The 15,372-nt window shown below is 41.9% G+C and overlaps 1 protein-coding gene across 1 annotated transcript in view; it reads left to right on the forward strand.

The window, feature by feature from the left end:
- Positions 1-15,372, forward strand: part of EGFLAM (EGF like, fibronectin type III and laminin G domains) — a 120,166-nt gene that overhangs the window by 29,659 nt on the left and 75,135 nt on the right. Inside the window, exons 2-6 of the mRNA XM_090037966.1 lie at positions 1,143-1,252; positions 4,447-4,530; positions 6,262-6,288; positions 10,057-10,174; positions 10,670-10,805. Of these exons, the coding sequence (XP_089894092.1) occupies positions 1,143-1,252; positions 4,447-4,530; positions 6,262-6,288; positions 10,057-10,174; positions 10,670-10,805 (475 nt within the window). The remainder of the gene's footprint in view (positions 1-1,142; positions 1,253-4,446; positions 4,531-6,261; positions 6,289-10,056; positions 10,175-10,669; positions 10,806-15,372) is intronic.

A 15,372-nucleotide genomic window follows, 5' to 3' on the forward strand; every position in this document is an offset into this window, starting at 1 on the left:
ACCCACATCTTTCATTTTGCTTCCTGAGCTTAGACACCAGCTCTGAGCTTTGATTACAATTACAGGAGAGGCTCATCCAGTGTTTCAAGTTTTTTTAAGTTTAATTCCAGATGATAGAGTTTCTTGTCAGTGCTTATTTAATTTACAGTAGTGGTTGACTTATGATCCTTACTCTTTTACTAGATAAAGTACCTTTGTTTTTAAAGCTAATAGCTTTCCTCAGTTAATTGGAAGCTATTTTTGGCAAGACTATCAAAGAAAATGTTACGTGTACAAAAATTATAGAACACACTACAAGAATCCTTTAACCCAGGTAGCTAGGGGCCTGGCTCTCAGGGAATTTTCTTTCCATATGTCTGTACTGGTAATAACAGTTAGTTTAACTGGTGCACTGCAGGGAAATAAATGTTCTGAGTTTTTTAAGATGTTGTGGGTCAGTCTGTCTATCTGACTCTTTTTAAGGTCATTAAGGGATTTTTTTTCCCACTGGAGCCAAATTGACATGACTTTACTAGGTTTCTTCACCTGTCTCAGTATCATGAAAAGACATTTAGGTTACATAGGAGTAAGATTTAGAAATTGATATTACAAACCAGTAGGAAAGCCTATGTGCTGCAGTTTGACAGGTCTCAGAACTGAAGGGGACTTAATATTTTTCTAGTGGACCTAATACCAATGGGAGAAGCCAATGTGGACTGAAGTCCTCCTATGGTTCCCCTTTCCCCACAAACACTAATTCAAAGAAATGAGCTGAATTCTATGAGTAAGATGAGGAGAGTCTGTCGAAAGTTACAGCAGATACCCCCTCACTAGTCCTACTTAAGTACCTGCTACTTTAAGTCTTCCCTTTGTTGTCGTCACTTACTTGTGTGCCTTGAGCAGTTAACCCAGGATCAGACTCTGTCTCACTGATTTAGCGCCACCTGAGCTGCTTGCAGGATAAAAGACTCTTCATCATGAGTAAAAATAGCAGAATCTGGCACTTTATTATAAAGTCAAGATGGATTGGGATTTTTTTCCTCTGGTGAGGAGGGCAGCAAATGTATATATTCCTTAAATATATACCTTGTACCTCACTATTGAGGGGAGAGGTTTTTTTCCCCTGTAGCTTCTCACAAAATATCAATTTCCTTTTGAGGCAGATAGGCTGGAGCCTCCTCTAGATATACTGCTGGATTCACTGAATTGCACAGCTTTCAGCGTACAATGGAGAATGCCCAGACAGCATGCAAGCACCATCACAGGATACACCGTAAGTAAAACTTTAATTTTGTTCACAGTGTAGAATATAGTTACAACATTGAATTTAAACTGGGGCTCATTCTTCAGTTCCAAGTAAACTCCACAAAGCATACAGTGAGGACTATCAAGGGGGTCTTTTGGATCCCAAGCTTAGTAACAAACACTGTACTGGACCAGGAAGAGCTCAGTAGAAAGCAAGGAGAAGTGATTAAGCCAAGTCTTTAAAAATCAATAAGTTATGTTTTAGAAGCAGGCTGTGATGGGAACTTGTTTGAATGCAAGAGGATTGCATGAAGATTAAACTGCTTGTTGTGGTTTTCCATTCCCAGAATCTCATAGCATTTTACAATTAATTTACAAGGATCCCTAGGTGAGGTAGAATAGAGCAGGTAAATATTGCTTTACCACTTTGGATGGATGAAAGAGGCACAAAGAGCAAAAATCATTCTACTTTCATCAAGTCTGTGGGCTATGTGAGGGACATGGAGTGGAAAATGTTCACCTCCCAACACAGATTAAGAGTATAGGGCTGCCACTTACAGAATAAGTAAGCATTTCTACACAGATACTCAACTGGCTGATGTCCCACAAAGCTTCAGTGTGGCCTTAAATATCATCCCCCCACTCTGATTAGCTTCTCTTCTTGTTTTCAGTACAGCTTCCCTTTTCCAACCTTGGCTTGTCCTGGCCCTCCCTGCTTCAGAAGCATTTCAGCTGCTTCCTTTGTATCGTTAGTTTTGCCTGTGTTTATATGTCCTTGTAAGCCAGTTGCTTAGCCGGCTGGCTTTGCAAGGGAATTTGTTCTTTGAGAAGCAACTCAGTCAGCCTTCTAAAACAGAGTTCAGTCTTTTAATCAAACAAATAAAACAAAATCCCTCTGCCCCATCCTGGACATTAGGACGGGAACCCCTTTTGGTCTGACCTCTCTTTGCAGCAACCTGTTCCTTTTACAGCTTGCTTACTCTCTTAAAGCCCGCTGCTAGCCCAAATGCCCCAAAACTGGACTTTCTTAACAAGGGTGACTGTTCCTTCATAAAGGGACAGACTGCTCTGTTACAGTCCTCATTCTAACATTTGCATTCCTTGTTTGATGTTTGGTCACTCACCAGTGCTCTAAGTCCTTCTCCTGACAGGAAATCAATTGGTTCTTTGGTCCCATCATTGGTATTGAAATTGCAAGTGTTTTTTGATGTTTAGACAGCACGACATGGGTTGTCAACTTCAAACTGCTCAGAGCCACCACATTTACAATGATACACATCCCAGCAGAATATTGTTCCTGTACAGTCCAGAAGTTCATAGATTCATAGATGCTAGTGTCGTAAGAGACCTCAACAGATCATCAAGTCCAACTCCCTACCTGGGCAGGAAAGAATGCTGAGGTCAGATGAACCCAGCCAGATGCCTATCCAGCCTTCTCTTAAAGACCCCCAAGGTAGGGGAGAGCACCACCTCCCCTGGAAGCCCATTCCAATTTCTCGCCACCCTTACCATGAAGAAGTTTTTCCTGATGTCCAGCCTAAATCTGCTCTCTGTCAGTTTGTGGCCATTGTTCCTTGTTACCCCAAGAGGTGCCCTGGTGAACAGAGCATCTCAGATTCCTTGCTGTGCCTCCCCCAATGAATTTGTAGACATCCTACACACTAGTTGTTACACTAAAAAGTTTGACACTGTATTTAATAGTGTGCTGAGACTTATAACTGGATGCACAATTTACACACACACAATTTATACACACACAGATGTACTTCTTGTACTCTTGGGATTTAGACCAAGTGACATCAGAAGACAGACCCTAACATCTTTACTAGTAATAAAGGCAAGAATGCCAAAAATTGCCTGCTCTATAAACAGTTAACTGACAACCCAAACAGATAGAGGCTTAAGAAGCTTAGAAGTTATAAACCATTTCTACATGAAGTCCAGAAGCTCCTGAAATAGATTGGGGATGCTGAAGCAATCCAATGGGCAGCACCAGAGTGGGCAGCCATAGGGTGGGTCAACCACTAGGAAAGACCAGACCTATTCCTACAGTGTTTTATACCAGCACCATATGAGCCCCCATTTGGGCATGATCTTGACAGAGAAGCCTGGGTCAAGCTGAACAGACTGAGATCTGGATAAGTATGCTTCAAAACAACACTTCGCAATATGAATGTCTTGGATAGCCCCCTGTGTGAATTTACTATGCAAGAAACAGCTCTGCACTTAATCGAAAGCTGAAGTCCCTGCACATTGAGCAGTCTATTGTAACCTCATCTTGCCAATGCATTGCTAAAGAAGATTGTCCATGTGGACTGCTCTAGCTGTATTTAGTATGTTAACTAATACGATGTTATAATGTCATTGTCCAGCTAGTGGCCCATGGGCCATGTGTGGCCTGTAAGGGGTTAATTTGCAGCCCTGAGCTCTCACACATAGCTGGTGTTCTTCTGATTGCTCCTGCTGTAACAGCAGCCTATGACTCCAGGCTCCCCCTCTCCATGACTTTCCCTTTCTGTCCCTACTCCTCCCCCAGGGGATGGGGCGGTGCAGTGCAGTGTGGCACAGCCTGCAGTATGAGGGAGCTCACAGCCTGGGGTGTCTGAATGGCACAGTGTAGTGGATTATGTAGTGGCTGGGGAGCTAAGGGTAAGGTGTGGTGCAGCAGAGGGACATAGGATGCGGTGGGAGGGGAGGGGGCACCCGGGTGCACAGTGCAACAGGGAAGCGTCCTGCACATGGTGCAGTGGCAGGGGTGCCTGGGCACATAGTGTAAAAATGGGGTAGAAGAAGTTGGGGGGGGTGGTGTGCCTGGGTGTATGGGGCAGCAGCAAGGGTGCAGGAAACAGCAGCAGAGTTGTCTCATAGTTCAGGGACGGTGGGGAAGCAGTCCCTGTAAGTGCAGCCTGTAGGGCATGTGGCCTTCAACCACTTAAATGTTGGGTAGCCTTGGTTTAAAATGGAGGTATTACTGTGTTTGATATCAGTGTGTTAAGGCAGTGTTGTTTCTCAGTAGACAAGCCCTGCTACGTCTGAAGAGTTTAGCCATGTATGCAGACTGTGTGTGGTTGTGGAGGGGACAGGGCATGCATATCCCAACACCCAATACCATCATATTGATGTTCAGGAACAACCAGTTATGTGACTATAATTTATTTATATTTATGTCATTTTATATAATTTGCATCTGTGCCTTAACTGACCTAATTCCATCTTCCCAAGGTATTTTATTCAGAAGTTGAGACTGATAAACCAATTAAACAGTTTTCACATGATGTTCCCCTGAATCTGGAGATGCTTACCATGGTGAGTATCCAATTTTATAGATGGTCAGAAGCTTAGGATGGAGCTTTTTAAGAACTGGTTGCTCTTCTATAGTGAGAACCTGATAATCTTAAACTACTTTGGATGTGTAAAATATGCAAAGGGTAAAACCTCAAATCCACTGGGACAAAGCACAAATTATAGCTCACTGATATAGTTGACTTAGAACATGCTCCATGTTCTCTGACTAGTTTTTAATTTAAAATGACTGTGAACTTTATTGGCTGTTATCTGACTTCCATTTAATTGTTACTTTTGAATGTTAAATTTTGTATTTTCACAAGCAGTTCAGGAGATTACTTGTGCCTGAACAAATGGAAGAACAGTAGCATGCCTCCTTTTATTTTTCTTCAGGTTCAGATTCTGAATGTCTGTGTCACACTACAGTAGGGAAAAGCATACAGTTCACAGCATAGTTGTTGGTGCACACATGAGATTTAAGCCCACATTTTCAGTGGGCACAAAATTTACATGTGAGCTTTCATAACTTCAGATAAAATGGCAAATGTGCAGGTTCCTGTTGCGTAGGGCAGTGGGGGCCAACCTTTTTGGCAGACATATAACAAATTAGCCCTGTGCCTTTCCCAAACACTGCTCTGATCCCCCTTCCCCTACCTGATCTACTGTTCTGGCTTCTGTTCCCTGTCCCATCTGCTACTCTGCTTGCTGCCCTATTTGCTGGTGTGCTGCCTGTCTCCTCCCTGATTTGCCATGTGCTACATGCTTCTAGCATGCATGCCGCAGGTTGGCTACCCTTACCATAGGGGATTCTGTTGGCTTGTAATTTTTCATTCTTAGAAAAAAGCTTTTGTCTTTCCTCCGCCACTCCTTTTACTTTTCTTTTCCCCCTGTTCCCTTCTTTCCCGGAGAGTCTGTCCCTTATCTTTCTCTGCCTTTGTCTCTCCTTTCTTTTCCTCTGATTAATCTCCTCCTGCCCTCTTTCTTTTTCTTCCTTTTTTATGTTCCATTCTGAATCAAAGATATTCCCCCTAGACTGTTAGACTAGTTAGAAATTAGTACTGCAGTGACAGCACGGTAAAGGTGGATATAGGAGTCTTGTGGCATATCTACATTGCTGGATTATAGTGCCAGGTAATACTGTACTGAGACGTGCCATGTTCACACCCTGAGAACTACTACCCAAATGGGAGGTGATGTTGGTGTCTTGGTGTAGCACTGCACATACACACACCAACAACCTTTGCTAACTTAAGTAACTTCACTGTTTCAGTTCAGGAGGTAATGCATACAACTGTGGTGAGTCTCAGTGTACTTCTGTGTTGTATCACAACTGAACAGCACACACTTACTTACTGACATGAGAAATTGTTACTTTGTTGTCTGTTGTTCTTTGCCTTGTTTAGGGAAAATGGGGGGGGTCATCATTGAAATCCCTCTCATGTCACCTGTGCTACCAAAGGTCAAACAGTCAGACATCCCCCTAGACCAAGCTTGCCAACACAGAATTTTACTCCACAAAAAATGAGTAATCTTTTTCTACCTGTATTCTGATTTGTTATATCATGGTGATATGCTTGTGATGAGAATATAGATGGATACCGATTACTGATGAAAAATATAATATTATGCAAAGAACAGTATTAAATGAAACATTATCCAGATCATGCCTTATTGACTTTTGCTTAAAAGAATTTGCTGTGACCTTTAAATGTGCAGTTTTGTTAACAAGTTCCATTACATTTTTTTTTCTAGGGTCAACTTGATGGACAAGCAATTTTTGTAAGTACTGCACCTCCAAAGACTGTGTAGCTTCTGTGGGCTAAAATAAGACTGAATGTTTAGGTCCTCCCTAAAATGCTCCATAATTCATCTTGAGTAGTGCTTCTCTGTAGTAAAAGTGCCACAAACTTTAACTAATTCTCAAAACAGGAAGGTAAGGAAGCAAAATTATCTCTACTTTAGGGATGTGTAATCTTCACACCAGGCATCAGAAGCACTTAAAAGTGCCTTGTTTTTGACATCCTTAGTACAAGAATGAGTGCAGTTCAGCCATGAGGCATGGAGGGCCACAGAAGAAGTGAATAGCCAGCTAGAAAGGGAAAGCCAAGTAGTCAGTGTAAAGTAAAGAGCAAAGCAGCAGTAGTGAGCAGAGATGGAGAAGAGACCAAGATGACCTGCAAAGGGGATGAGCAAAGGAAGGGAATACAAAGATGGCAGGCAGAGAGAACCCAGGAGGAGGAGGGTGGGGGTGGTACAAATGATATTGTATAAAATGGATTTGAAAAAAACCTAAAAAACCCTTTAGGCCATAGCAACTGCTGAATTAGTCAAGCAAGTTAGCTCCAGTCCTGTGCTTAGTTGAGTAAGCAGATCATTCTCTCTCCTACGAGCAATAACGTAAAGGGTTATTGAGAGGCTGGATAAGGAAACAAGGTTCAGTTATGTATAGGTTCGGGGCATATGGTTTTGAAAGTGAATCCAGGCTGGGGAATAGTTTGTTGTCAACATCAAGAAACCATTTGCAACTTTGTATGATTTGGTCCAGAAATAATGGAAATCACATGAGATTAATTGGTCTTGTGAGGGTTTTCACTGTCTGGTTTAATGGAAATGTTGCAGAGTTTGGGAGAATGACTGTTCATGTGAGTGTTTAGTTGTGGCTAAACCAGAAGAAGGATTTGGATGTGATCCAGCAGCAAAACTATTGAGTTGGGTTTTCATGAAGGTATTTTGAAGGGGTTTCAGATGTGAGGTTCCTGGTCTGACCCACCTATGTATCTTATAGCAACAGTGACTTCTGATGGGCCACTTGGACAATTAATCAACTTGCTGGAATTAATCAACAGCCAGCTGGTCATTAATCTCCAGGAAGTGTTGTTGAGCTCAGTCATTTTTGCTGAAATGCTTTCTGCTATACTCATCCAAAAGTCAACAGAAATGTGCAATAACATTGTGGTCAAGCTTGCATAATTTGTCTTTCAGACCCTAAGACTGATTCTTCTCTGTTTTAAACTAATAGGACTCCATTGACTTTGGCTACTGTGGATCCTAGAGTGTTGTAAGGATGGCAAAATGAGGCTCAGTATGTGTGTGTGTGTGCGTGTGATAGAATAACTTTATATTGTAATGCCACAAGAACAGCTACAGTACAAAATACGTAACACAGCAAAAGCACAAGTAGAGTAAACTGGGTTCCAACCAAGGCCTCTGTTGCACTGAGTTCTGGAGGAGTGAGAGAGTTTTTTTCCATTCCAGCCTAGCCTGTGGACTAGAAGTCAGGGTATTTTCCTGTGTGGAGGAAGATGTGGGCTTGAACTCCATCAGGATAAGTAAGGCCTAAAACCTAAATATCTGCCTACCTAGATGATTGTTCTAATGACTAACCTACTCTCTAAAAAGTGGCTCACATCACCACTATCACCCCTCTATTTTTGAGTGAAAGTAGGTACAGTTGCCATGCTGTGTACAGTACTTAACTGAATGAGCATTTATACTGGAGCAGACCTTGGGGCATGTAAGTATGGAAATGCCTTGTTTCTGAATCCCAAATACGTATTGGCATAAGCCAGGTGCCAATGTGACAGTAGTTCTGGGCATGGGGAGTAACAGAGCTTTAGACACCAGTCACTTTTCTAATCAAATCTTTGGTGTCTGCAGATTTTGGTAGATTCCTTACTGGCACTTAAGCATCTAAATTCTACCTAAGCTGTACTTTAAATACAATGTTTTCTTGCATACACCACACCACAGAATATAATATACAACTTGTTTTTGAAAGGCAGAATGAAGAGAAAATGGATTTTTCTAGTTGTGGCTGCATAGAGCAGAGACGCATCCTAATCTTCAGGTCACTCATTCTCCCTTTTACTGCTTGACTAAAGCTGAAAGTTTAGATGCTTCTGAAGACTGGTTTCCATGATTGGATCTCTGATTTAGAAAAGAGCTAAAGAATCTCTGAGGCTGTGAAATAGGAGAAGAGAGACCAAAAACAGCTTGCTGACAGCAAAATTGCCCTAAGAAAGGTTAGCTTGATTAGTGGAACATCAAGACATTTAAAAAGGAGGGGCAATAGTTAACAACACCTCTGGTGTGAAGACTAATGAGCTGCTAAGTTAATGGACTTCCTCAGCTGCCTGAATAGTAGTATAACTTTTGCTGCGCTGTGAACCAGGAATCAAAAGCAGGGTTTTTCTATCCCAGGCAGAAAATAATGTACGCACTGCAATTTCAGGGGGTGGTGGTGATTTTTTGAAGAAAGGTGCCTCTTGTATCTGAGAAAATATGTGAAAAAATACTGCTTTTTCTGGCCCCTAAGTTTTTGTTTGGATTTTTAGCCCATAGGGTTCCTCCTCACAGTTCATTGTAAGACTACACCTAGAGACAGCTATCAGACTAGTCCTCTACTTTCCTGAAAGAAAAGGCCGAGAGATTATTAGAAAGATGGTCATTGTGAGACTTGTCAAAGTGAGGCTATAATAAAGTACTTGTATCTTTCACTAGCTTACTGCACCTGGAAATGCTATTTCAAGTCACTCTTAACTTTCAGGGAAAGGAGTGCTCTAAATTTTTCCCGGTCGTATGAGTAATATTTTAAATATGTGGGAATGAGAAGCAGGGGAAAATCATGTTGAATGATTCTTCAAAAGAGCATATCTTCATGTGCACTGTATTTCTTACACCACATAATTTGTAGTGCAGAATACTATTTCTATATGCTTAAAGCATTCATATACTGTCAGTTCTAGCTCTTCATATATATATTTACATGCAATATTACAATAACATATAGAGCAGCATTAGTATTAGGCTGAATAAAACCACCAGAACTGAATAGTTAGAGCTGTCTGCATCGCGCATGTTTTTTGTATGGTACTCTGTTATCTCTGGAACCCTTTACAAGTACACCTTAAACAACATGCCACATAACAAGATTATCCTATGCATAGTTCAGCATTGGCCTTTGTGTTACTCTATCCTGTGATCATGGCAGAAAGATGAATATGACTTTGCTTTCCCACAAGATGGGAGGGAGTGGAAGGGACTCATTTCTGGTCAAGATTGATAGCATTAGCAGGGCCATGTACAGGAAAAATTATAGAGGATGTCTGCTTCTTTTGCTTCTTAGTCTGAGAGGAAAAATATCATTAGTTTGCACTGCTGCAAGTTTACTTTTCTCTCAGAAGCATCTAGTTCCTGAATTTAAAAAAATAGATAATGAGTGCCAGCATTTGGCTCAAGGAGGGAAAGTATGTGACTTAGTTTTCAGCAGTACAAGTATTTGAGTTGTATAAAAGCTTTCTGCCATCTTCTGAATTATGCTGAGACTTGGGTCCAGGTCACTTCTACGGAGTCCTCTGGGGTAAAGCTACAGCTGGATAAGAAGCATGTGATCTCATTGGGTTTTTTTTGTTTCTGGTGCAATTCTCTGTGGGGCCTACATGGAAAATACCATGTATGATTCCAGCAGCACAGTACACAATGTCATTTTCAGTTCTGTGAAGCTGATTTGTTAACCTTTTATGTCGTCTTTTCTTTTGCTTCTGACAGGAAGTTGTTATTGATAATTTAAAGCCAGGAACTCCACACCGTGTGAGTGTAGGAGCATATGGCTGGACAGGAAAAGGACGACCCAGCATGCCCAGAAATATAACAACTTTATCCCAAGGTAAAATGTGTGTAAATAGCTGTTCATTATGAAACGGACAGATTAGAGTTAATCCAAGACATTGCACTTGCCTGGCAGGTAAACACAAAGTGAGTGCAACAACTTCTGTTTTGCTCAATCATAGACTAACATTCAGAGGGCAGGATATAGCTGTAATGGCAAAATGGTTAGGAGCATTATTAAAGGTTTAAAATCATAAATGCAGTCTGATGCATGAGGTGCCTTTTATAAATACCAACAAGGGAACTTAAAGAAAGAAGCTTTGTTTTTTTTCCTTTAGTGTGCTTCCTACCCACAGCATAACTTGAGAATAATATTTTAAGTATGACTTACGTGCAGGACTTAAAATATTTTAGCATTATACTTCTACACAAATAATCTTTTTGTAGTAAAAAAAAAGCAAATATGTCTCAGAATTATGGATAGGTAAGCTTTGTGTACACAAAAATCTATCCAGTTTTCTAATGCTGGCCATGTGCAATTCTTTCATTTTAGATAAATGCATGCCCCCAGAACCACCCTACCAGCCTCAGGTCATTGTGGTTTCTGATTCAGAGGTTGCACTCTCATGGAAGCCTGGAATCAATGAAGGAAGTTCTCCGATCCAGTATTACACTGTGGAGTTTATCAGGTAAGTGTGTTAATCAAATCTGAATTTCAGTGTTTGTGCACTACAGTTATTTCAAAATCCTGTTATTAAGTTGGGTACAGATGCTCCTCATTATTTACTCATTTTATATAGTACATTTCTCTCTCTCTCTCTCTCTCTTCTCTCTCTCTCTCTCTTTGGGATAAGTTACCATAAAAATTTAAAAACACGATTAGAAATAATCTAGACTGATATAAAATTACCAATAACTCCTAGCTTCCACCTAAAATCCTTTTCCATTTAATCTGTTCTTTCTGGAGAAGCCATGAAAAAACACAGTTGGAAACATGCCCTGTATCTAGTCCAACTCATGCCCTGTCAGACCCCAGTGAGAAGAGGACACCGGGGCTACAAACTTTATTCTGGAAATGCCTTGCATTCAGTTCCCAGAGTGCAAAAATCTAGGGATCTGATGCCATAGCTACGTTTGGCTGTCTTAGAAGGGTATGAAAAGAGGTTGTGCCTTGTATTCACAGGACCCAAACCATCTTGTGCCCTTTGCTTCACAGATCTCACATACTATTACTGTCCACATTTTTATGGAACGTTCATGAAGGTTTTTTTACTTTCAGTTTTTAAACCTTCCATAATATAATATACAATAGAAATAACTTGGTACCTGTAAGATATTAATGAGTGGTCAGCAGCAGGTAGTTGCACTTGTAGCTATATGCATGCCCAAGCATATGATTTCATATTTAATTATCTATCTGTGCATGGAAATTCATATTTACATATGAGGATACTTGTTTTTATGTGCCTGCTTATATTACAAGGTTGCAGCATACTGAGATGAGTCTCCTTTTGAGAATTTAGTCCATTAAGTGAATATTTGATGCTGCATTTCATTTGAAGCATACTGGGTGAGAAGACAAATTTGCTTCTTGCATGCTGTGTGGGGAGTGTCAAAAACTTTATAAAAATGGATGTAAAGATTTTTTAAGAGCTTGTTGTTTTAAAAGCAAGCAAACAAAAAGGACCGTTGATTCTTGATGCTACATCAGGATTGCAATCTAGAAAACATATAATGAAAAGAATTCCCATGCTGAAAGCCTGCGCCACATTGTATTTGAATCAAAGTTTCTGATGTTTGGGCAGTATAATGTGATACAATGTTTACTCCATTTGCAGATGTACAGGAATCCTGGGATTGTCCAGTGAGAAGCCCTTAGAGTTATTCAACAACGCAGGGCTTATTTTCCCAATATGAGAGTGATTTGAATCTTTCCCTCTTCCTTCCCTTCCATTAACTCAACAGTGTGCATGAGAGGGATTTTGCTGATTTCTGACTGACTTTGCATCTGTCTTTCCCTTTTTTCCCAAGAAGGGGAGTCTGCAGTTTTACATGCACTTTTTATAACACCTGTGGCCCTTTAAAGAAAGGAAGCACTGGGTATCCAGTGCTCCACCTGACACTGAAAAAGCACCCTTGAATGACTTGTTCTGTCTGAGAGGACATTGTTGTAAGTTGAGAGGTATGAGTAATTGGAATTGTGTCTGGTTGTTTCCAGACTTTGGTAAAGAATGTATTAACAGCACATTGTTTTGACAGCAGTATTTAGCCAGAGGTGTAACATGCCTCTTGAAGGGTATTTGCTAATTTGGGAATTAATTCCTTTTATATTTGGATACTTGAATATATGTTTGGAGAAAATTCAGTGAGCCTTAAGCCCTAAATGGCATTTACAGTTAAATATTTCCTTGGACTTTACTTTCGTGTCACACGTAGTTATATGGCTAGGATACAATGATGCCAATGAGGAATATTGTCACTGAAGTCCAGTGGGATTATACTGATTAAAAAAATAAGACTATTTAAGTGAGTTCAGAATCAAGCCTTTTGTCTTGAATACATACCCTTCCTGTATGATGCTCTGTTTTTGACGAGTTAGTAGTTGTGGTTCTCTGTTCATGTCTATTATTTTCTTCTGGTTGTGACTCTTTTGAGCTAGCAACAAGGCTCCAGAAACTATGAAATTGTTTGAATTCTTGCATTGCCATAGGGCTAACTTTATTACCCTTACCCTGGAAAAGCAATGGTCAAGAGACTGCCACACATGGGGAAACAACGTGGTCTTCATTCTGTCCAGCTGGGAATTGCGGGAGCAAAATTTCCTGAAAAATTCAATAAGTTAATTATTTGTGCCTGTCAGAGTATAACTAGTGCTAATTTGTAATATCTCTGCACCCATACTGTCAGTAGAACAATCCTTAAGGAATATGTAGAAGAATTGTTTTAAGGACAAGAGTGGCTAGTGGCTTCTTTCTTAGAAGCCTGAAGGAATTAATGTTTCTTAATGTTATTTGTTAATATTTTAAATTGTCATGCTGAATATTACATGATGAATGACATTCCTTTTGAGGTAAAATCTTGGACTTCAACTATGCTAGGGTTTTGGAAGGGGCTTGCCTGATTCAATCCAGTAAATTTAATTTAGAGTTAAAAATGTGCTCTGGAATACTCCAAGGCTCTACTCTATTGAGTGTTTAAAGGTGTGTGCAAGCATTCAAGTCAACTGGTGGAAACTCGGTGATTTATTTTCTGTGTTTGGAACCCCTACTAGTAGAGAAGTGTACAAGCATATAGTGATCAGGGCAAGAGCTGCTCGGACAGCTTGCACTGGAGATGAGCCACAGCCAGGAGACTCCTGTGCATGCATCCCAGCATGGTCTTTGGGCTTCTCTGGCTACTGGGGATTTCTGAGAGCAGCTGAGTGCACAGCACAGCCCTGGCCACAGTGCCACAGGGCACTGTGGACCTCCTGCTCACGGGAAGCCTTGCTCCCTCCCTGCTCAGAGGCTTCTAGAGAAGAGACCTAGAGCATGCCCCCTCTCTCTTGTTAGCTGCAAACATGTCACTCACTGTTTCTGCACCCTGCTATGGATCACTGCCTGTCTCTCAAAAGCCAGCATACCCAGGATCTGCACCACAACATCATTGTCACTCTGTGCCTGTCTTGACAGAGACTTAGGTACATTTTGCATAGCTGTATCTAGCTGACCTAACAGATGATCATGCTGGCACACACTTCTGTGTAGAGCTCAGGAGCCTGACCTGCCACACAAGCCCACTTACCAGACCTTCAGGACACCAAACCTCCTGGATGTGGCCAACAACTTTCACCTGGCCAATAAAGATGATGCCCTCTATGTAGTCCGGTGTGCTTGAGGAGCACCCCTAGACCATTGACCATTGCAAGATGAGCAGCAGCTGGTGGGGGTGGATTGTCTTGTACCCCTGGGGCAATGAGCAGTGGGTGCAAAACTTCTGCATGTGCTGGGTCACCTTCATGGATAATGTCACTGAGCTGACCCCAAACAGAGTGGTGGGACAGACTCCCTTGTAGGTCTCTGGTATGGCAAGCGGAGGACACAAGGGGAAGACATCTGCCTTGAGCCCCCTTCTTTGTTCCTGAACCATCATCAGCTCCCAGCAGACTGCTACTGACTCAACAGGGGGTGCTGGATCTCTGGGGGGGGTGGGGGTCGGTATGTGTTCTCCTGGAGACTGAAGGGGAGAAGTTCAGGGCTTTCCAGAAAAAAGGCTTTCTGGGACAGGATTGGGCTGCATGGTATTTTGAGAGTCCTGTTCATTGACTGTTTCTCCTGTGAAGATCACAGATGCCTCAAAACCCTAGACTTTACATTATTATTGAGGACTGGACCACTCAAGAGCTGCCTGCAAGCCACTCTGGACTTTGACTTCAGAACCACCTCCATTCCAGCATCAGCTGGATGCACCTCTTTCTCTCCCTGGGGATCTTCCCTTCTTGACAGAGCCTCTCATTAGGGATGTGGGCAGAACCCTTTCTGTTCACTAAGGTATTAATGTGCCAGCACTTCAAGTAACTATGTCCCCTTTTCACATGTCCCCAGCCTCACCTTCCTAGCTGCCTCCCATACTGTTAGTGGGGCACAGCAAAGGAGCCCCAATGCCTGCTTCTGCTATGTCACCTTACCATGCTTCAGAAATGAAGCCTTCACTAGTTACTTGCTCCTGAGCAGGGGGATACATGATCTTGGGCTTGACTGGCTCATCCTTGCTATTGGGTGCCATTGTGTTGGGGAATTGATGCACATCCTAGGGCTATCTGTGACATGTACAACAGAAGATTAAGGCACTTGTCCTGTGTGAAGATTACCATGCTGTGCAAACTGTGCCCCATGTCTTGCCCTTCAGTGCCTAGGGCCCTGCTGCTCATGAACAGGTTGAGGGAACTGAAATCCAGCTGCAGCTGCAATGCAACTCCTGGTTCCCCTATGTCCCCCAGAGAGGTGCACATGTACCTGCAGTTCCCCTCTTCCCCAGGGTCCTCATGCGCCAACTGCTGTTGTAGGTGTGCACCGTCAAGCCACTGCCCTTCTCAAGAGTATGGGAGAGCTGTTCATAGAAGGGCATGGGGTATCCTTTGTGTCCGGAGGTCTTGTTGGTGTTGACTGTCTTCTTGAAGTGGGCCTTCATCAATTTGGTTTTGCCCCTGCACTGCTTCTAATCCTGGTTGTGGCCCTTCACTCTCATCTTCTTGGTAAACTGCTGGTACTTCAACCT

The sequence above is a fragment of the Crocodylus siamensis genome, chromosome 3 (assembly GCF_052110815.1).
Source record: "Crocodylus siamensis isolate JL-2025a chromosome 3, ASM5211081v1, whole genome shotgun sequence".
NCBI lineage: Eukaryota > Metazoa > Chordata > Crocodylia > Crocodylidae > Crocodylus > Crocodylus siamensis.